At 38.9% G+C, this 24,143-nt stretch overlaps 1 protein-coding gene across 2 annotated transcripts in view; it reads right to left on the bottom strand.

Annotated features, from left to right (window-relative positions):
- Positions 1 to 1,290: 1,290 nt before the first annotated feature.
- Positions 1,291 to 24,143, bottom strand: part of ADAMTS18 (ADAM metallopeptidase with thrombospondin type 1 motif 18) — a 159,524-nt gene continuing 136,671 nt past the window's right edge. The window contains exons 18-21 of one of the 2 annotated variants that reach the window (XM_058279676.2): positions 20,046 to 20,231; positions 17,910 to 18,122; positions 15,656 to 15,803; positions 1,291 to 4,409 (exon numbers count right to left, since the gene is read on the bottom strand). In XM_058279676.2, coding sequence (XP_058135659.1) covers positions 4,294 to 4,409; positions 15,656 to 15,803; positions 17,910 to 18,122; positions 20,046 to 20,231 — 663 coding nt within the window. In that variant the 3' untranslated portion in view covers positions 1,291 to 4,293. The remainder of the gene's footprint in view (positions 4,410 to 15,655; positions 15,804 to 17,909; positions 18,123 to 20,045; positions 20,232 to 24,143) is intronic. The other variant, XM_058279675.2, reaches the window with a different exon arrangement.

Genomic DNA, 24,143 nt, shown 5'->3' with positions numbered 1-24,143 from the left:
CACTTATTCTCATTGAGGAAGTTTTTTGTAACCAATTAAAGTGACTATATTTTAAATAAAATATTAATTTAAGTAAAATTTTGATGTTATTTATTGGGCTGACTTTTATGGCAACCTTCTATTTGTGGAAAATACAGGTTTTTCACTTAAAGACATTATAAGAACTCTAATTTCCAAACACATTTCTTTAGATTTTTTTTAACCTAGATAAATGGACATTAAAAAATAGAGGTGATATGTGGGAGTGCGAGCCACCGTTGCTAAGCCGACCCGGCAACAGGCGTGTGCACAGCCTGAACCCGCAGTTCAGGGTGGCTGGAACGGGCGAAGCGCCCTCAGCCTACCTGGGCAAGATACATCAATAACGGTCGCCTCCCACTATCTCCCGCCTAGCCTAGCATCTGGTCGGCTCTCACTTCCCCTTTCCCCTCCCCCATTCCTAACCTCTCCGCCTGCCCTCTGCCTAGCAACTGCTTACAACCACCTATCAGGAAGCAGTACCCGCCCGCACCTATCAAATCTCTCCACGCAGTCCCTAACCCTATAAAGCCGTATCCCCTTCCGCAATAAACCAGACTTGTGCCATCAGCCTGTCTCCACGACTCCTTCCTGGGTCGTTCGCCCTCCACACCTTCGGAGCCCCCGAGGGAAGCCTCAGCGGCCGTACGAGGCTTTCTTCCCCACACCAGGGACCCCTCTCGTCCCACAACGGGACCCCGCTTGTCCCACAACGGGACCCCACTCGTCCTGCAACAGGGACCCCGCTCGTCCCATAACAGGGACCCCATATCGTCCCTCAGTGATATGTGTTTATGGGGAAATTCATGATAAGAGTGAGTGAATGAGAGACGTTTGAGAATGGCTTCTCCCTGTGTTCCTCTCCGAAGGAGGAAGATAGAGTTACCAAGATCCAAAACCAGGTTCCGGTGCTAAGATCTTCAGGAAAGATAAGGTAAGGCAGAGAAAGCATGGAATCCTAACACATATTTTACATTTTCTATATAAAACCACATAGTAAATAAATCTTTCTAACATGTCATATATAGAGATAATGGGTTTTGTGCTATTAATTCCATTAACCATCCTTGCAGGATGCAGGTGGTTGTGGGTTCATCCACCCTAGAGTTAGCCTGTAGAATCTAGGCCAGGAGTGGGCTGGCTCACTTGCTCTATATGCCCTAATGGACTTGGGGTCATAGGCTGCAAACATTCTGATCCTATCTACCAGGAGACACCATCATCCCAGAGAATCAGTTCTTAAGAAATGAAGACACTTAGATAAGCCACAAGTCATTCAGTGTCCTTTATTGAAAAGTCTAGGCTGAGTGAGAATTTATTAACTCCCATCCCCAACTGTCCATCTTAAATCATTCTAGTGCTACCCAAAAATTCTTTACTGCTAAATCATTTATTGCCAAACCTTCTTCACACATCTCAGGAGTCATAAGAGTGAAGTTCTCGCCTTCACTTTTTCTCTCTCCCATGGTAATAGAGCAGAGTGACCAAAGAATGACCTTTCAAGACCAAGGGACCTGGTTTTGAGTCCTGATTCCATCGCTTAAGTCTGTGTATCCTTTGAGCCAAATATATTCTCTCTAGAACCCAGTGTTCTCATTTGCAAAGTAAAAATTATATCAGCATCTCACTGGGCTGGTGTGAGGATTGAATGAGACACCAAGTGGAAAGGTCTTAACACGGTACCCAGTGCCCATCCAACACCTCACATATAGTTGTTGTTAATGGTATTTTATTACCAAAAGATACAAAAATATCTTCTCTTTCCTGCCATCTATTTTATCTATCATCTATTTCATTTTATATTGCTAATAATTTATTTTTGCCAAAGATCTATAAATCATATGAAAATCCTCTTAAATATACTTTAAAGATACATATGTATAAACAATAAGAATTTATATAACCACAGATTCAGGGAAAATACTGTATTTTCAGATTAATTAAACTTTGTCCAGATAGATTTTATTCTCCATTCGTCTGATAATTTAAAACTTGAAAAACCGGAGAACAATTGCTTTTAAGTTTATTTTTAAAATTTTTTCTTTCAGTCTTCTTTTCTCTCTCCTCTCCAATCTCTTCTCCCTTCCTCTCTCTCTCTCTTTTTTGCAAAAAGATTTCACCAGAGTGCCTTTAGAACTAAAAAACAAAACAAAGCAGAAACCTACACTCATGGTAGGGTTATCTAATTAATTTAGGTGATTTTCATAAATGTATGTTTACCTGCTTATTACAGTAGAACAAAATAATTCAGTGTCTCCTCTTTACAAGATGGTAAATATGTTATCTACAAGACCCAATCTTATAAATTATTTTGGTTTTGGCAAAATAGTATGGGGTATTTGATGTTTTCTGATTTTCTTTTATACAAACAAGATAATTAATTACTGAACATCTTATCTCCCCCCACAAAGATGTTACTCTGAGATTTTAACAAACATTTATCCAATTAAATTACCTTGAAAACAGTTGACTCCTCACTAACTTATTCAAGAACAAGTTTCAAAGATAAAAAACAGAATACTTTATTATAAAACATAAAATAATTAAATATTACACATATATTTTGACCTTTCTCTCTGATCCATAATTTTATTCAACATTTTTTCCTCAGAATTAATATCACTTACTCAGAGAAACAAGTGAGAACATATAAGGACAGGCTATTAATAAATTAATTTTTCCATAAAATAATAAAATGATAATTATGTAAAGAAACAAATAACTTGCAGTTTTTCAGGGGGCAAGGGAATGCTAGTGTGGGACCATTTCTTTCTGATGAGAAAAGGGCCACAACTTTAGGCCAAGCCAAACAGATTGAGAGGAGCTTCTAATCATTATTTCTCTGTGATTCCAGAACACATGATTTTCATTAGAATGGGAAAACAATGGTGCTGCTAAATTTAACTGACCACTGTCTAGTTGGTTGTGCTGCGTTGGCTAATCCTTGTTTCAAAGAAAACTTTTTAAAGCAATAAAATTGGGTTACATTCATCAAAGAAGCTGAGGAATAGAAAGAATCATATAAATATGTCCTTTATGACCACTTCTCAAAAAATTACAGAAGGATGCAGTCTTGTAAATTACTTTGGCTTTGGCAAACTAGTATGGGGTTTTTCCAATCAAGAACAATTTTAAGCTCATTAGTGCCTCCCAACATCTGGCTTCTGAAGACTGAAAATCATCAGGAAGATTATAAAATACTCTTATTCATTGAAAGGTCTTGACATATTATGATTTATTAATATTAATGTGGCCGAAGACAGATGGATTTTTCTATTGCTTCTGTGATTTTTTAAAAAACTAAATCCTAGGGCAAATTTAAACATGTTAGTTGGTAGGAAGAAAACACAAGCAGCCTTTAATTTTCCAAGAGGCTCTGATAATATGTAGGGAGTATTATAAAAGATGGTCTCCTCTCCTTCAAAACACTAATTTTGCAATTTTCCTCCTCCTAGATATTCACCAGAAATGAACATCTCTCCAAAGCTCATTCCCAAAGACCAGACCTTAGGCTCCCACATACATGTTCAGCTAGCACCAAAAGTTACAAGGTTGGTGGACCATGCAGAGCACCAAGATTTGTCTTTTATGAGTTTATTTCAGAGTATTTCAATTAAATGGAGATTGTGAAAGGTCCATGTTGCCCTACTATCAGAATATTCCCAGGAACACTTTTCAAGTTGTTCATTTTAGTCTTTGAGACTCTGTATAAGCAGTTAAACTTAAAAAATAAAAGCACACACACTCACTAAATAAACATTACATAAAGCTTGCTAGTCCAGCAGCAAGCATAAGTGTCAGCACCATTTGGCTCCTTGTGTAACTCCTGGTTTTGGGAGTTCGCAGTCTTAGTCAAGCTGTGAGCTCCAAGCAACAGTTAAGCAAGTGTGTTCCATCCATGTTGGCTTCCTCCAAGTCTCAGTCTTTGACCTGAAGTTCAAGGAGGGGGATTCTATCCAAAAGTTGACAAGATTCTCTCTTTGTCAAAATTAAAATTTGACATATCTCACTTCTTCCATTTAACAGTGCAAATCAAAGTGGTTTTCTTTTTTTTGAAAGTCAGATTTGTCATTGTGTCCCAATTTCAAGTGCTTCAGAGTACCATGTGCTTCGGTGACTTGAATAAGGACCCTAATGGCAACCTGCCCGCTCCTTAACACTGCAGCAGCTTTCCAATGTTTGCAGTGCTCGGCTTCTGAGCAGACAGCTGGCTGGTGTCTCTGGAGGCTGAAAGGTAAAACCGTGGCCCTAAAGGGAAGGGGGAGAACATCAAGATCAGCTCTTCCTTGTGCATGACTTGCAGCACTGTTTCCCATAAAATTTGTGGTTGCAGACACCATGCTGAGGAACTAGATGACACCAGCGGAAGAAATCGACACAGGATGGATCCTCTGAAATGAGAAAATACATTTGACATGTTGATGAGGGCGCTTAGCCTTTTTTCTTAAAGCCAGGGTCTTTAGAACCAAGGCTTTGGGCCTCTGAGTGGTTCTTCCCATTACATTAGGACTTTGGTGGGTGCTGGGGTGCAAGATTCAGGCACCAAAAGGGACTGTGACCATTAGTAAAATTTAAGCAAGTGGGAAAAAATACTGGATATTAAAACAAAGTTACAACCAAGTATTATGAGTTGAGTATTATGTTCAAATTCTAACTTTAAGTACTCAGAATGTGACCTTGTTTGGAAATAGGGTTGTTGCAGATGAATTAAATCAAGATGAAGTCATACAAATACAGTTGCTAATACACACACACACAAGCCCCCATTCAAGTCCCTTGCCAGTTTCATCCTTTAGCGGATCTCCATTGTGTCTTTGGGCACAGTATACAAGGCTCTTGGCTCTCCTACTTCTTTTTCTGCTGCTCCCAAATTATATCCTATCTTCCCATGATTCAGAATTGTCTACAGAACTTCCTCAAAGCTTGGTTCTTCTGCCTAAAATTCCCTTTACACGTATCTCCCATCTCAGAGTAGACAGGGTGATCCCTTTAAAATACAAGCCAGTTCATGTCATGCTTCTGTTTAAACTCTCCCATTGATTCCCATCCTGTCCGGAGCAAAAGTCTTCACAGCGGTCAACAAGGCCCTACAAGATACGGTTCCCCCACTTCCTCTCTGACCTCATCTTCCTCCCCTCACCTCCTCTCAGCCACTTCAACTGTACTAGCCACCTTGCTGAGCCTCTAACATACCAACCAGGCTTTGGCTTCCCACTTTTTGTTCTTCTGCCAGGGACACTTTTCCCTGAGACATCTGGTGGCTCACTCTCCACTTCCTTTATGACTCTGCTCACACAAAAGTCATCTTATCAGTAAGGCTTTCTCTGACTGTCCTTTTAAAAATAGCATGATCCTTGGCTTCCCATAAAGTACTTCCTATTCCTGAACTTGCTTAATTTTTTTTTAACATTGTTATCAGCAGTCATCATATTATGCACTACACTTGTCTTTCTACTTCTAGAATTCAAAATCCTTAAAAGCAGGGGTTTTGCCTACCTTTTTCATTGCTTTACTCCCAACACTTAGAATGGTGCCTTGCACAAAGTAGCTGCTCAATAAATATTTGTAGAAAGAATAAATAAATGAATTTCCCTGGAACTATGATGGCTAGAGCAACCAATTCCAACCCAATTAAGCCTCAACTTAGCAGGGTATAAAAATGAAATGGGGTTATTCTTTTCTTCCTGATAACTCCTGCGCATATTTTGTCTTTGTTTTTTGTATGCTTGCTTGCTTTTCTTGGGTATATTTTGAAGGTCAAGCCTAGAGAATTTTCTAACAGGTTGGATATAGGATAGGAGAGAAAAAGAAGAATCAAGAGTAACTATAGGAGGACTGTGGGAAGATGGCAATGGACTAACAGGTAAAGATGAAAAGCTGTCACAAAAACAACAGAAAAAGAACCAAAAGGTGTTGGAGGGACCTGCTTTGGGGGTCAGCAGACCAGGACTGTGCTACACAACTCCCAAGAGGGTGAGGGACAGAAAGATGAAGAAACAGAAATGACAAAAGTGAGTTACCAAGCTCCCCTGGCAGCCAGGATGGGATCCCCTCCCCCACCCCCAGATATTAAGTGGGGTAAAACCCCTGGATCACTGCAGCCAGCTGAGAGGGGAACACACATCCTCCTTCCTGCCAATTGTTCCAAGGGAAAAGGGAGAGGCGGTCGGGGTGCTTTTCTTAGTGAATTCGGCCAGCAGAGCCCGCTTTGAATCTCTGCTCTGGAGATTCAACACAGGAACACTGGAAAGCTCAGACTGAAATGTCTCAGAGGAAAGGTGCGCTAATTAGCGCCATCTGCCGGCCAGTCTGGAAATTGCACGGATAAAAACTTTATGCTGGCTCCAACCCCTAGGAGGAAATCAGTGCCCCACTAGTGAGTCCCTGGCCTGATTTTGAAAATGTAAGCTGGGCAATTTTAAAACCTGAAAATAAGTTGAACCAAATATCAAAGAAAAGCAGTGAAAAAAACACAAAGCAATGGGCAAAAGAGAGAAATTGGCCATCAAAGTAAATTTGCCAACATATTCAGATGCCTAGATATCAGCAAAATATTGCAAGCCATATTAGGAAACAAGAAGAGATGGCCCAGACAAAAGAACAAACCAAATATCCTGAAAAGATATAGGATTTAAGACAATCAGTGATAATCACATAACTCTCCTAAATCACTTCAAAGAATTTATAGAAAATATGACTAGAGAAATAAAGGATATTAAGACAACACTGGGAGAGCATAAAGAACAATTTGAAAGACTGCAAAGAAAAGTAACAGGCATTATGGGGATGAAAAACACAATGGATGAGATTAAAAATACATTAGAGGCCCACAGGCACATAGACACTTGAATTGCTTGAAGACAGAATTTGTGACTTTGAAGGCAGACCACCTGAACTGGAAAAGACAGGAGAACAGAAAGAGAAGAGAATGGAAAAAATGGAACAGAGTCTCAGGGACTTGAATGACAATGTGAAACACGCAAACATTCACATTACTGGTGTCCCAGAAGGAAAAGAGAATGGAAAAGAGGCAGAAAGTATATTTGAGGAAATAATGACCTAAAACTTCCCAACCTTTATGAAGGACATACGTATCAATATCCCAGAAGGACAATGCACCCCAAACAGAATAAATCTGAATAGACCTACACTGAGACCTACTATTCAGAATGAAAAATATCAGAGATAAATAAAGGATTCTGAAAGCAGCAAGAGAAAAGCAAAGCATCACATGCAAGGGAAACTTGATATGATTAAGTGCTGAGTTTTCATCAGAAACCACAGAGGAGAGAATTAGTATGATGTATTTAAGGCACTGAAAGAGAAAAACTGCCAGCCAAGAATTCTGTATCTGGCAAAGCTGTTCTTCGAAAATGAGGGTGAGTTCAAAGTCTTTACAGACAAACAACAACTGTAGAATATGTTACCAAAAGACCAGTGTTACAAGAGATACTAAAGGGGGTGCTTCAGCTGACAGGAAAAAAAAAAGTTAGGAGGGGTAAATTAAAGGATAAGGAGGTGATAATAGAACAATATGACAACAGAGAACTGAAGGAAAAAATGGATGAAGTAAGTAATGCCTTTATTGTAATAACACTGAATGTTAATGGCTTGAACTCCCCAATCAAAAGACATAGACTGATAGAATGGATAAAAATATATGAGCTGTCTATATGTTGTCTACAAGAGACCCACCTCAGATGTAAGGACACAACCAGGTTAAAGGTGAAAGGTTGGAAAAAGGTATTCCATGCAAATAGTAACCAAAAGAGAACTGGAGCATACCAGATAAATGTAAAATAGCAATATTATAGTATATGAACAAAAATTACTCTGTGCAACTAGCAAATTATTCCTGTGATCAGTATTCTGTAAGTTTCTTCATACAAAATAAATGCTTGCTTTTAATTGAGGAGGACTGGAGAAGAGATATATTTTTGGATACTCCATTTTTCTTTAACCCTTTCTTGTACATATTTGTTAATTAAAATAATCTATTTGGCTCAATAATGATTTAGCATGACTACTGTTGAACAAGGTTTTGAGTTTTTATGCCTCATAAAATTATGAGTTGGAATATTGTTATCGGTGGTAATTCATTCCCATAAGATATGAAGAATTCCCAAATAGGAATTTGATTATCCAGAAAGAATTATGGTTTAAATGGAAATTAAATAACCAAACTAATAATTTATTTCATTCTTAGAGATTATTATGTTCAATATTTAGATTTGTAATATAAAAATTAGAATTATGTTATAATTAATTTCTATTATATTAGAACTATTATTTATATTTTATTTATAAATGTTTGTTGCTATACTATTTCCTTTAATTGATTATATTAAATCTAATCTGACCTTACATTCTCTTTTAAAATTTATAATTTCTTTCAATCTATTTTTCTATTTTATTTTACAATTTTACAATACAGGTCTTTTTAACAGCTAAACAAACAAACAAAAAGAATGACTATAGGCCATACAATGTATATTCTCTAACCGTGATGGAAAGAAGCTAGTAATCAATAACAGGGAGAATTGGAAAATTCACAAATACGAATAGATTAAACAACATTATCTTAAACGATCAATGGGTCAAAGAAGAAATCACAAGGAAAATTAGGAAATATCTTAAGGTGAGTGAAAATGAAAACACAACACACCAAGACTTATGGGATGCAGCGAAGGTAATGTTGAGAGAGAAATTTATAGCTCTAAATGCTTACATTAAAAAAGAATAAAGATTTCAAATCATAGCCCTAACCTTACAGCTAGAAGACCTAGAAAAAGAAGAGTAAACCTGAAGTGAGCAGAGGAAGGAAGTAACAAAGATTAGAGTGGAAATAAATGTAAAAGAGAATTTAAAAAAAACAGAAAGCATGTACAAAATCAAAAGTTGGTTCTTTGAAAAGATCAATAAAATCAATGAATCCTTACTAGACTGACAAAGAAAAAGAGAGGGTATACAAATAATTAAAATCAGAAATGGAAGGGGGACATTACTACTGACCCCACAGAAATAAAAAGAATTATCGGAGGATACTACGAACAAATGTACAGCAACAAATTAGACAATCTCAATGAAATGGGCAGACTCCTAGAAACATATAAACTATCTCCACTGACTAAGAAGAAATCAAATATCTTAACAGATCAGTAAAAAATAAAGAGGTTTAATAGTAATAAAAAACCTCCTAACACCAACAGAAAAGCCCAGGACCAGATGGCTTCATAGGTGAATTCTATAATACATTCCAAGAAGAATAACACCAATACTACACAAACTTCCAAAAAAATGAAGATAAAAGAACATGTCCAAATGCATTCTATGAGGCCAGCATTGCCCTAATACCAAAACCAGATAGAAATGCCATAAGAAAAGAAAATTGCAGGCTAATATCCCTTATAAACATAGATGCAAAAAATATTCAACAAAATACTAGCAAATCCAACTGCACACTAAAAGAATTATACAACGTGGTCAAGTAGGATTTACCCAGGTATAGAAGGGTGGTTCAATATAAGAAAATCATTTAATATACCACATTTATAGAATGAATGGGGGAAAAGTCACATGATCATCTCAATTGATGCAGAAAAGGCATTTGGTAAAATCCAACATTCCTTCTTATTAAAAACACTTAGAAAAGTAGGACTAGCAGGAAACTTCCTCGACATGTTAAAGGGCATATATGAAAAACACACAGCTAACATCATACTCAATGGCAAAAGACTGAAATCATTCATCCAAAATTGCAACAAGACAAGGATGCCCACTTTTAGTTATTCAACATTGTATTGGAAGTAAGTCTAGCCAGAGCAACTCGGGAACAAAAGAAATAAAAGGTGTCCAAATTGGAAAGGAAGAAGTAAAACTTTCCCTATTTGTAGATGACCTAATCCCATATATAAAAAATCCCAAAAAATCTACAAGGCTATTAGAGTTAATAAATGAATTCAGCCACATGGTGGGGTATAAGATCATCATGCAAAAATCAGTGGTGTTTCTATACACTAGTTAATGAACAATCTGAAGTGGAAATTAATAAAAGATTACAATAAATAAAAGAATCAAGTATCTAAGACATGGACTTACAGAAAACTATAAAAAATTACTAAAAATATCAAAGAAGACCTAAATAAATGGAAGGACATGCCATACTTATGGATTTGCTGACTAAATATTGTAAAGATATCAATTATACTCAAAGCAATTTATAGATTCAGCACAATCCCAATCAAAATTCTAATAGCCTTCTTTGCAGAAATGGAAAAGCCAATTGTCAAATTTATGTGGAAAAGGACTCCAATAGCCAAAGACATATTAAAAAAGAATAAAAGTTGGAAGACTCACACTTCCTGATTTTAAAACTTACTCTAAAGTTACAGTGGTCAAAACAGTATGGCAGTGGCACAGAGACAACATTATAGATCAATGTAATTGAATTGAGAGTTCTGAAATAGATTCTTACTTCTATGGTCAATTGATTTTTTCTTTTCTTTTTTTTTTATGGTCAATTGATTTTTGACAAAGGTGCCAAGTACACTTAATTGGTAAAGAAGAGCCTCTTCAACAAATGGTGCTAGTAAAACTGGATCTCCAAATGCAAAAGAATGGAAGGTGGATCCTTACCCCACTCCATATATCATATATAAAAATTAACTCAAAATATATCAAAGACCTAAGCATAAGAACTAGGACTATAAAACTCCTAAAAGAAAACAGAGAAATATCTTCAGGATCTTGTATTAGGCAATGATTTTGTAGACTTTACACCCAAAGCACAAGCAACAAAAGAAAAAAAAAATGGACCTCACCAAAATTTAAAACTTTGTGCATTGAAGGACTTTATCATGAAAGTAAAACAACAAAAAAAAAAACACCTTAAAACAAACCCCCCCAAAAACACAAAACAACAAACAAACAAAAAGTTAAACAACAACCTATACATTGGGAGAAAATATTAAGGATTTAATATCCAGAATACATAAAGAAATCCTATAACTCAACAACAAAATGACAACCCAATTTAAAAAGTAGGCAAAGATTTAAATAGAATTTCTCTAAAGAAAATATACAAATGGCCAAAAAGCATATGAAAAGATGCTCAATATCATTATCCAATAGGGAAATGCAAATCAAAATCACAAAGAGATAGCATTTCAAATCCACTACAATGGCTACTATTAGAAAAACAAAAAAATAAGTGTTTGAGAGGGTGTGGAGAAATAGGAACACTCGTTCATTGGTAGTAGGAATGTAAAGCATGGACCTGAACATATATTTGCAGATCAATATTCATAGTGGCATTATTCACAGTTGCCAAAATATGGAAGCAACCCAAGTGTCCATCAACAGATGAATGGATAAACAAAATATGGTATGCACACAATAGAATATTATTCAGACATAAAAAGGCATGAAGTTCTGATACATAAGGCAACATGAACGAACCTTGAAGACATCAGATTGAGTGAAATAAACCAGACACAAAATGATAAATATTGTATAAGTGATATGAAATAATTTGAATAAGCAAATTCACAGATTCAGAATCTAGTATACAGGTTACCAGATATTAGCATCGAGGTAGGGTATGGGGAGTTACTGCATAACTGATACAGAATTTCTGTTTGGGGTGATGGAATAGTTTTGGTAAAGGATGGTGATAATGGTAACACAACATTGTGAATGTAATTAATGCCACTGAATTATATATCTGAATGCAGTTTAAAGAGAAAATTTTAGGTGGTATATATGCTGCTAGAATATTTTAAAAACAAACAAAATGTAACTATAGAAATGTACAATACAGAGAACTGTAATGTAAACTATGGACTATAGTTAATAGTATGACTACAATATTTCTCATCAAATGTAACCAAGGTACCACACGAAAGCAAAATGTTAAAAATGGGGGCAGGTATATGGGGAACTCTATTTTTACATGATATTTCTATAAACCTTCAACTTCTAATTTAAAAAAAAAGAAAATGACTATAGGATTTTCGCTCTGAGGACCTAGAAGAACTGAGGCATGTGTACTGAAAAGAACTCCACAAGGGTGGGGGGTGAGGTACCAAGAAATGGATTTGAGATATATTAAGTGAGAGATGCAAGTTAGACATTAAAATAAAGACCCATCAAACTTTGCATGCCTATCTTATATAGACTTTTTCAAGTTTAATTATTTTTAGTATATACTTGTACAGTTTTGGATACTCTAACCAATTAGCATGCACATTTGGATCAGTTTCTATTTAGATTATACAGATTATGATTGATGTAGTGAGAGTATTAGACGATGGAAATAGACCACTAAAATGTTGGTCCTACCTGCACTGTTTTATTGACACTTGCCCCTCTGAGATAAGAATGGAATTTCAACATTGTGTTATAAGCTTACTGCAAATCAGGAGCCAGAAGTTAAGGTGTATTATTATGCTATCAGTGCAAGTACTGTATGTGATTTTAGTTATAATGACTGCTAATAGCTGTTTATGTGAGATTGTACTATGAATCAGATATTTTATTTACATTAATGAGGATGACCATGGAGGAAGTGGCCTCAGAGTCATCTTTCTTTCTCTCAGACCCCACATGGAAACAACCAACAAATCTCATTGGATCAATGTTCAAAATAGACCCAGCATTCAACCTCTGCTCGCTATCTTCACTGCTCTAGAGCAACCACCTTCATTGGACTGCTGGGATAGCCTCTAACCAAGAACACACAAGTCCTCTTTCTACTCTAGGCTTCAAGCACTCTTCTCAGTGTAACCACTGGTGATCCTCCCTCAACAAGTCAGAACCCACTGCTCCTCTCCTCACGGGTCTCCACTGGCCTTCATCTCACTCAGAGTCAAATCTGAAGTCCTTACAGTGCCTTAGCAAGGCCACTAGTACTCCTCTTCGCTCAATTCCTAAGTACTCGCCACCTTGCTTACCTTGTCCTCCAGCTATTTCTTGCTATTCCTTGAACAGATTATCATATTCCTCCTTCAGGGGGTTTCGATTGGCTATTTCCCATGCCAGGAGCACTCTCTTTCTAGATAGCCACTTGCCTTAGCTTCCTTACTTCCTTTTGGTCTCTGTTCAAATATTGCATCATTAACGTGGCCTTGCCTGGCTGTTCCATCTAAATTGGTTTTCTCTTCTCCTCCTCACCCCTCTTCTCTTTCTATATACCCTGTGTTAGTTTTACTTAATGTAACCTTATGATCTGATATCATTATTTGTTGGTTGGTTCATCCATATAAATAAAAGTTTATTATGAAGATGGACACTTTGTTCATTTTTTTCTCATTTCTCTATCTAAAATAAGACATCTAGAACAGTTCCTGGTTCATAGTAAACACTGAATAACAGTGTTGAAAACTTGAATTAGCTTAATTTAACCCTCACAGCCATCTTTTAAAGTAATCATTATTTCCTCTTTTATAAATATGTGGGAGATATTTAAAAACTTGCCCAAAGCCACATAGCTAATAAATGGCAGAGTTTGAATTTAAATCCATTGTATGACTTCAGAGTCCTTGCTCTTTCCACCATACATTGCTGTGCCCCTCTTCCCCCATCTGAGAAGGTGGACCTAGTATTGGGTGCCTGATCTTCTCTAACTGAACGCTCCTTGTCTACAGTTCGGGCATCTTCCCAAGTACATAAACGACCAGTTACAATGCAGTGTGATTGACAAGTCTATGAGTGATATCACTGTCCAGGCCTTTCCCATATAGTGTTTGCACATACAATAATACAAGTAATACAAGTTAATACACAATCATAAGAATGGTTCCCCAAACTGGAGATCTGATCATGACACCCAGGTAAAGCACCCCACAGTGATGATGGTATAAAGTGAATGTCCATAAAGTTGCTATCAGCATGAGTGGAGGACTGGGGGACAACTTGGGCAAAAATCATCTTCTCTAGGGTCCAGATTCTTTTTTCTTTATTAGAGACGTTGCAGTTTTATAGAAAAATCCTCTAGGGTCCAAGTTGATTTGCTGCAATGGTCAGAAACTTCCACTAGATTATAAATGCCATTAGTGATGATCTGTACCTCTGAAACCCTCACAGGGCCTAGAAGATGTATGGCTCATAGAAGAATGTCAGGAATAAATAGGAGGTGTTTAGGGAGTTTGCTTTGAATAAAGTAGAGGATCTCACAGCACTCTACATATCATCTTACATTTATGCATTTATTCATTCAGCACTTATTGAGCACCTACTGTGTGTCGCATGGACAAAGGATGTGTTGGAGGAACAAAGGAAAATAAGACCATTGGGATCTTTGCCCTCATGAACTTTAGGGACATTACATGCCTCGTGGCTTCCCTCTCCACCCCCCTCAGCCCCCAAACTCCTGCCCAGGAAATACTGTTGAGCAGTTTTCATGGCCATTGTCCTTAGGCCTTTCTGAAAGGGCTGAGGGTAGTTGCACTTTGTTTGTGGCCTTCTTGACAGAGTCTTTGTATGTTTGGGTTCCTCTGTAGTCAGCTGACTAAAAGGTAGAAATGAGAAATCAGTGAAGAAAGAAGAAGGTCTGGGAGGACATGACCATTTGCTCAAAAATGTATGTTTTCTTCCCCATGAGCCCTCTGCTGGTAAAAGCTCCATGTTTGTAGAATTCCAGCATTGCCTATAAATAATCTGGTTCTGAGTAGCAATAGCTACTAGTTTTCTTATCTTCTGCAAGCCTCAGATAAGATAGAGAAGAGTGCAGAGGAGGGAAAGTTGATGCTCAGAGTCTGGAACCAAGGCTTTTAAGAAGTAAACTAATGACAGGAACAACTTAGAGATGGGAAATGATATGGACTGGGGAGAGCAAGCAGTCACAGTGCTGAATCTGATCCTCCACAAATTAGAAAAGGTGGGGTAATAGACTGGACAGCCTTGGAAGAGCCATGATTGAATTAAAAAAAAAAAACAACAGCAGGTACATCCTGGAAAATTATTCTTATGCACAAGGAAAAAGGATTATAATGCAAATATTTCTTGGTGTTTATCAGATTACTTTAAAACAAGTTAGACTAGTGAAGAATGGTACAGTTCACTCATAACTGAATTCCACTTTCCAATCAGTACTACTGCACTCCATTTGAACTGACTTTAATAAAATATGTGAAGGGTAGTCCTAGGATAATACATAGTCACTGTAATTGACAGTAATTTATCTGCTTTACTTAGAAAGTGAGCCTCCAGAGGGCAAGTCTTGTTTCCTCTTGCATTCTCACCCATTGGCACAATCCCTGGCACTGGATGGTTACTTTTAAATTTTTTGTTTCAACCATTATTTAGGTTAAAAACAAAGGTGGGGAGAAGGGACATGCAAGATTACCATTTCCCATTTCAAAGCTGAAATTAATGGCTCTAAAGCTTTATCACAGAATTAAATATTCCCAGGGATCTGTGCAAACAAGATCATTTTGAGCAGGTGCTGCCACAAAGAGTTGTATCTTGTCCATCTCTAGGGAGCACTGTTCACTTAGATTTTGGTATGAATGGCATCCACCCACCCTCCCCACCCTACCCCCAGAGTTGTGCAGAGCAGAGGCTGAACAAACAAATATGGTGGATTATTACAAAATTCTCTAAAGTCTAGTAAACTTGACTGGAGCATGGGTCTTTTTACCTCTCTTTTCAGGAGCTGGACAAAAGTTTGTATTACAGGCTCGTAGCACTGGAGGCTTCTGATGGAGCAGACAACTTGAGGAAGGCTGGCCCTGCTGAACACAGTTGACCGATCGCATCTGGACCCCTCCTCCACAGGTTACTGTGCACTGTGGAAGAAGGAGAAGAGGAAGGAATAAGAAGCACTCAGCTGGATGGGATCCTTTTTTGATGTCAATGACATCAAAAAGATGAAATCCCCAAGTTTTCATGACATTACCATGATGCCTGATGATAAAATGGGGGTTGTCCAGGGCCAGACACATGTGGTCACAGGGGATGTGTGATCCATGTTATCTGATTACAAGGGTTGTAGGCAAATGCTCTACATCGAGTCCAGTTAAGTGACTCTTAAAGAGAGGTTCCCAAAATACAGAAGCTGTTGCAAGAATGCAGAAACAAACACTGACACATCTAGGCAATTAATCACAGAATTTAAGGAATCTCAGACAATCTCTGCAGATGTAATAGTGAAGAGGCTAATTCAAAGCTAGAACAGAAGACGGAACGATAATCTGAGACAGCTTTGGAATTATACCCTAGGTGCGCAGCCAAACTCTGAGTTACGCTGGAAGAGTATGGTGCTTCCTAAAAGTCAGCCATTTCACTAAACAATTGAAATAAAATGAGAAGAAGACTGTCAACTTTTTCCAGATACACATGAGATGTTCATAAAAATATATTTTTATAACAAAAATATTAACAAGGGAATATTATCAGAGAAAAAGACAGCTCTTTAAATTGATTTTGGTTTTTTGTCTTAAAAAACTTACTACCTTATGATTTTTTCCCCCTTATTTTGTTGCAGACAGGTGCTGACTTTACCTTGCACAAGCATCACTGAATGGACTGGTATTTAGGAAATAAAAATATGTTGGGGTGAAAATAGCATGAGTTTTGGAACTAATACAGCATTCAAAATACAGCTGAATGACTGTTATCAAATCATCTAAACCAGGGGTTGGCAAATTTTCTGTAGAGGGCTAGACAGTAAATATTTTCCGCTTTATGGGCTATATGTCTGTTGCAACTACTGAACACCACCTTTAAAGCACAAAAGTGGGTCTAGATGACATGGCCGTGTTCCGATAAAACTCTATTCATGAAAACACAAGGGTTGGGGGAGAATTGCAAAAGATTTGGTCTTTTGGCAATTGTTTCCTGACCACTGTTCTAAATAATCATATAAGAATCAATGTGCAAACCAGTTGAATAAGTAAAAAATCATAAAAAACTTAAAAAGAAATTCCTAGCAATATGGATAGCCCTTAGCACATCACTGCTTAGCTAATTCGATATACTCAGTCACTCCAATTTCCTTTCCTTTTCTTAATCCTATAGTTTCCTGATCCCTCCAGTTATGTACACACACACACAAACATATGTATAAATACATATATGCATCTATAGAGACACATATATGTACTTATGTATATCTGTTCACACCCTATCGCCTCACTCGCAGGGTTTGATGTAAAATGGGGAGCGCCTCTCAAGGCAGTCAGTCCTTTGAAGATTTCTACAGCCTGTTGGTTGGAGTGCTTCAAGGACCAAGTCACAGCTTTGGAGCCCTAAGGATGTACTGTTGTCTTAGGTCTAACATTACACAACAATCCTAGCCAGTAAGACCGAAACTAACATGGCCAAAGTTTCATCCAAGTCTTCTGAGAAAAAGGGAGCCTCTAACATCTGAGCTTAAAAGCTGGATGTCAAGAGAACAGAGAATGCACGAGATGGCTTTCGCACTGTGCACAGTAAGGTTTCCACAAACGTTAGCTGTCATTAACGTTATCTGGAAACATGACAGAAGAACCAAATGAGTGAAGACTGTGAGCAGCATTTCAAAAACATAGAAGACTATTGTGGCAGTTCTCGTAGCAGTAGTAGCAGCAGCGGCAGCAGGGGTGGCAACCAACGTCAGCACTCTGACAGAGAGACCCGGTGCTAAGTGCTTAATGTTCATTACTCCATTTACCCATAGGGGGAAAAAAAACAACAAACAGCTCTAGAAGATATTATCTTCGCAGTCTTCTAGATGGCACATGCCCAGGGTCACACAGGTGGTGGAACTGGACAAAGAATGCAAGCCATTCTGCCTCCAGAACTTGAGCTCTTTGTTTCTTACATTTGATCAGGTCTCTAGGAGCGACCTTGGGTGGGCTGCTTTCCTTTGACTCATACTTAAATTTAAACCTCCTAAATCCTCATGCACCCACCTGTTGCCATGGTGATGAATACCATCCAGCTGCCCGATTGTATACTGGACCGGCGGGACAAGTCCCTCGGTGGCAGGTTTCTTCCAAGTTCAGATTTAGTTTCTTAATATTGCGGCATCTACGCTCTGGCAAAGTTATCAGCTTTCCCTGGAAGACCTTCTCGCTGCATTTCATTTCCCTCTTCCTCACACCTAGGCCACAAGTTGCAGAACACTAGGGGCCAAGAAAGGAGCTGTAAGTGTGCAGAGCTCCATAATCAAGTCCACTGAGCCAATGTGTCCTGACTTAAGCTTGCATCATCCACATGAAGTTCAAGAGACTATGGAAGGTCAACCACAGCACATATGGACCTTCAAGATGCAGCAGCCAATGCCCTCATGCTATAGGACAGAGAATTTAAGTGACTTTCTCAAAGTCACAGAGCTTGTTGGAACCAAAAAATCAAAAAGGGACCACTGGCCAGCATAGCCTATGACATATCACATGGATGGAAGTGAGAGACTGGCAGGAGGCTGGGAGTCAGAGCCTCTCTGGAGGGTTTATTTGAATTATCAGGTTTGGAATTGGTCACCTGTGGGTCCAGGTCTACCTGAAGATTCTCTGAGGCCAGACACAGAGAAAAGGAGCAGAGGAAGCTGAGTGGGAAGGACAGAGTGAGTGGTAACTTCCTCTTTCTCCTGTTCCACACATAATTGCCCTGGATTTTCCCCCAGCCTCTCCCTTGGTTGACATTTAAGGTAATACTGGATTATGGCAGAAAAGAAAAGGATGGGGGTTGATCAAATAAGAGATGAGAACAATTGTTTTTGTTTTACATGTGTTAAAGAGTATTATGAGATAATGTCTGAGGTTCATGATGAAGTGAATAAATCAGTAAAAAGTGGCATGAGTCTAAATACTATAAACACTGCAGGATGGTGCTGAGCTCACACTTAAGAATTACACTACGAGGGAGGTGCCATTGTCCATGCCATTGCACAAAGGACATAGGTGATGCTTTGCCATATCAAGTGGCTTCCCCAAAGGTATCCAGAGAGTTACTTTTTAAATACCTTGTATTAAAGCAGAGTCAGATGCAAGCCTTCGGCTGTTAGGTTATGATGTCTCAGAGAAAAAGAGAAGAGAAGTGGACATAGTTGCCATGCACTTATTGTTTAGACAGAATGAAAGGGCATCCATGGAGTAGATCCAGTGGCTGCTGGAGCAGAAGTCCCTCCTCCCCTGGACCTCCCCATGCCCCTTAGGAACTTTTATTTCTTGGCATCTGTCGTCCTCCCACCTTGTCTCATGTGTCACTGTTGATTACTCAGGCCTTAGTGCCTTCTCTTCTGTTTCCTGTGTCTGTGCATGCAACCCAGTTTCCCAAGCCAGAAATCTAGGTGGCATCATTGCATCTTCCCTTCACCCTACTTCCATGTATACCCATAGGTACCAAACTGGTAAACGTGACCTCTTTGGGAGCACTCAAAGCTGTCACCTCTCTCCAACCCTGAAGCCACTTCCATCTCAAGTACGGCAATATCCGCGTCAGGGCCTTCCCTGCTGCTGGGCTTCCCTGCTTTGCACTGGTTCTCCTCTCTCTACAATGAAGATCTGTGGAGTAGAAATTGCTCCACTCCTTTACTTAAAATTTCAGTTGGTTCCCCAATATTTGCAGGATACATTCAAAATTTTCTCGCCTGGCACCTAAGCTCTGAAGTTTCCAGCTCCACATACTCCATGTCCTTGTCCTACTGAGGGTGATACACTTTTCCATCACGCCCTCATGTAGGCTCTCTCTGGAATGTCCCAACCTCTCCTTCGTGTGAGTGCTCATTCTTCAGGCTCCTGCTCCTGCAGTCCGCCTTAGGTGGACCTCCAGGTCTCCCACAGAAACACACACCTCCCTCCTAGGCCCTCCCATCGCACTCACGTTCCCATCCGTGCTTCGTGAAGTTGTACCCCACTGCCCAGGCACAGGCCCAGCCAGTGTGATGGGTGCTCCATCAACGTTTGATGAAGAAACCGGGAGGGAAGAATGGGAAAACAGTAGACACCTGGTATATGTGCGTTAAACAGAAAGGAGCTTGGAGAGTCTGGACGCTGGTGAGCAAACCGAGCATTTTGAACAATCCAGCAGTAATTCCAAACTCGTACCTCACTCCACGAAGAGATGACCCACTGTAGTCGGTTGTTTTTGGGGCAGCGTCCTAGCACACAGCCCTCCTGTGACTCTGGCTTTGGAATGCTGGCACATAGGCTCTCAGGAAGGCTGTCTGCCATGGCAGAACTTTGGCACAGGACTTCACGTTTCTTCACCCCTCGCCCACATGTCTTGGAACACTTGGGAAGAAAATATAAAAAGCTATTTGCATGCTAGTTTCAGCTAATTTTCTTCTGGGTAAATGCTAAGAATATATTAATGAAGCGTCAGCACGTATATTTTTTCAAGCAGCTCTATAAGTCACATACCATACAATTCACTCATTTAAAGTAGACAATGCAATGGCTTTTTAGTGTATTCACAGATACGCATAACCATCACAAGTCAATTTTAGAATACTTTCATCATATCAAAAAGAAACTCCATACCTTTTAGCTATTGCCATGCTATACCCTCACCCAGGCCCTGCCAAAAGCAACCACTAGTCTACTTTCTGTCTCTATAGTTTTGCCTATTCTGGACATTTCTTATAAATGAAATCATGTTATATGTGGTCCTTTGTGATAGCTTCTTTCACTTAGCATGTTTACGAGGCCCATCTATGTTAAATTATGTATCAATGATTCATTCCTTTTTATGGTAAATAGTATTTAATTATATAGATACACTGCATTTTGTTTATCTATTCGTAGTTGATAGACATTTTGGGTTGTTTCCAACTTTTGACTATTATGAAATCTGTTGCTGCAATTTCATAAGCTTTTGTGTAGACATATATTTTCATTTCTCTTGGGAATAACCTAGGATTAGAATTGCTGGGTCATATGGTAACTCTCTGTTTAATCATTTGAGGAACGCCCAGACTGCTTTCCAAAGTAGCTGCACCCACTTACATTCCCATAAGCAGTGTGTGAGGGTTCAGATTTCTTCACATCCTCACCAACATTTATTATCTGATTTATTATAGCTATCCTAATAGGTGTGAAGTGGCATCTTGTTGTGGCTTTTATTTGCATTTCTCTGATGACCAAGGGTTCATGTGCTTCTCAGTCACTTGTATATCTTCCTTGGAGAAATATCTATTCAGACCCCTTACTCATTTTTAATTGGGTTTTTAAGTTATTATTATTGAATTGTAAAGATTTTTATATATTCTAGATACTGCAGATGTACTTTTCATCATTTGAATAAAACGACCAATAAAAATTCCTTGCAGCCATAGCAATTCTTCATCTGCGGCCCATTTAATAGTATAATTTGCCCACAATTGGCATTACCTTCAACCTTCCAAATGCCCAGTGGCTGCTGTGTTGCCCCAGGTTTGAAGATATGTTTTATTCAGAATGGGGTAAAGAGGCTTTCATGGATAACACACATGGTAACAATCTAGAAAATGGTATGTGGCCTACTCATTGGTGTAACTGTGTCTCTCTCTGGCAAAGGCAGATTTGACCTGGCACTTGGCTAAAGGGATTTTAGTCTAACAAGGAAAACAACAACAAATAAATGTGTATGTATACACCAAATAGCAACAACAGACTCTGGCATTGATAAAAATGGGGTGAGTAGCTCCAGGCCTTGCCCTTAATTCTGCTGTCTTGGGTTGGGCAAAGACTGACCTATGGATTAAGTTGGGGAAAGTATATAAGTGCTCAGCAAATGTTTGTGAATAAATTCGTGGAATGCAAATTTGCATGATGGGCAAAATTGCTCTCCCACTCTTACTTTCTTGACCTTTCCAAGAACTGTGTAAAATAGATGAGGCAGCAAATAACCTCCTTGCTTTCAGATGAGTAGTTAAAAACTTGCCTGAGGTCACTTAGAAGGCTTTGGTTTCAGGCCAGGGTTTGCCCTCAGGGGACACGTCCCCGCACTGGGTTTGAATTAACCGTCTACTGTTTTCCTCTTAGAAAGACCATGTGGGATGTGGCCCTCTGTCTGGGCTCCTTGTCAATACACAGACAGCTGGGGCACAGTTCCAAAACCTTCTCAGAGGCCCATGTACATCCTCACTCTTCACATTCTTAACGCAGATGGAGAGAGGAAGAGGAGGAGGACAGTGATGGTGAAGATGGCAGTGATGATGATACTATCATTAGCAAACCACAGCAGCACAGAGCATTTATTTAATGCCTTCTGTGGGATGATGCATGTCCAGCATGAATTAGGAGCTCATACCACACAATCCTCCGACACCACCAGGAGATAATTGCTGTCTTCTCGCTTTACAGAAGAGGCAACTGAGAATCAGAGCTTAGGTATCTTTCCCAAGATGACCATACAGCAGATAAGTAGAAGAGGTGGGTATTGAACAATGTCAGAGCATGGGCATCAACCACTAAAAATATGGCCACTTGTTCACATTAAAAATTTCCAGAGGCTAATTCTTATTCAAGAGAATTCTTTTTTGTTTGCATTCCCCAACCCCCCCCCCCCCCCACGTAATTTCCCATTTCTTTCAAAAGGGTCCTGAAGACCTGGTCTCTAGTGGACTACCAGGCTGCAGCAACTAATTCTGAAGGACCCTTTTCATATTAGTCATGAACAAGTTCTCAAAGGATGCCTTTGGTCTTATTAGTCAAATTTAAAAGTTTTTAAAAAGAAAAAGAACCAAACTGTTCTCTCAAAATATTCCATGTGAAATGGGTAAATGCTTTTTTTAAAGGAGAACTAAAGCTCCTTTTCAAGAGGTCCCATTTGTTCCTGCCTCCCAAGTCTCTCATTTCCCTGTATCCATGCCCACCATAGATACTTGGCTACAACAGTCCTTTGAATTCTCTCTTTGCAAAGAAAGAGACCATTCTAAACATCACATACTGCTTAGATTTACCCTTTCCTATAAATGAACCTATTCTCTCTCACGTTAAAGCACTCCTCAGCAGGCTTAAAAATACTTTTTCTCACTTTAACACTTTTGTTCCCCTAACAGATAAGAGTCATCCTACCATGTTTTAACTTTGAAAGGAACAAAGAAAAGAAAGGGAAAGAAAGAGAAAGAAAGGAGAGAAAGAAAGAAAGAGAAAGAGAGAGAGAAAAAGAAAGAAAGAGAAAAAGAAAGAAAGAGAAAGAAAGAGAAAGAAAGAAGAAAGAAAGAAAGAAGGAAGGAAGGAAGGAAGGAAGGAAGGAAGGAAGGAAGGAAGGAAGGAAGGAAGGAAGGAAAGAAGCCTTCCTTTAACTTCTATTGGGGAAATGGTAATGGACTGATCAGTTTATCAAAAATCAACACCCTCTAGATTGCAATATACTGTAAAGGAAAACATGGCAGAAATATGGTCAGGGCTGCTGTCTGGCTTGATAGATTAGGTGGTGAAACTCCTGCATTTTTCTGTCTTGCTTTTCCCTAAGATTTGTTTGCCATCCATGGCTTAGCAGAGGATGGGCCATCATCTACAGGGACGCTGTAGAGCAGGGTTTCTTACCTTTGGCACTACTGACATTTTGGATCAGGAAATTCTTCATTTTGAGGAGCTGTCCGGTGCATTATAGGATGCTTATCTCTAACCACTAAATGAGCACAACCTCCTCAAATTGTGACCATCAGAAACATCTCCATACATTGCCAGATGCCTTTGGGGGACAAAATCACCCTGTTGAGCAGCTCTCCTGAAGAGGGAGAAATTATATCTCTTCTAACTTTGTAACTTTATGCCTTTCAATGAAGGTTTGTGACAACATGAAGCTTTATGCCAAACTCCTCTCTGTATTCTTGTAACGCTTTCTCTTTCTCATTGGAGCAAGAGTTAACTATCCTATATATGCCTCATTCATTGTGTTTCTATTTTCTATTTGCTTTGGAGAATTCAGTTGCCAAGTCTGTTAATCCTCTCCACACTCCAATCCTGTCTAGATGCACTCCCTTTTCTAGCCTAGGTGGTCACCATACTCGAATTTCTGAGCCTCTAAGGAAAATTCAAAGCTTGGTGCCCAGGGTGCCCATTCTTCTGCTTGGTTAAGAATCACTAGAAAGCTAGTTAAAATGCAGATTCCTAGGCACCATCACATTCCCTGTTATTCCCATGAAGGTGTGAAGAGCTGAGAGGTTCTTGGGGAACAAACACACCCCTATATTTTTGCCTCCTTCTTCTTCCACT

This window comes from Dasypus novemcinctus, chromosome 18 (assembly GCF_030445035.2).
Source record: "Dasypus novemcinctus isolate mDasNov1 chromosome 18, mDasNov1.1.hap2, whole genome shotgun sequence".
NCBI classification, from domain to species: Eukaryota; Metazoa; Chordata; class Mammalia; order Cingulata; family Dasypodidae; genus Dasypus; species Dasypus novemcinctus.
The sequence above is the reverse complement of the archived record's forward strand: the minus strand, read 5'-3'. Positions and strand labels throughout refer to the sequence as shown.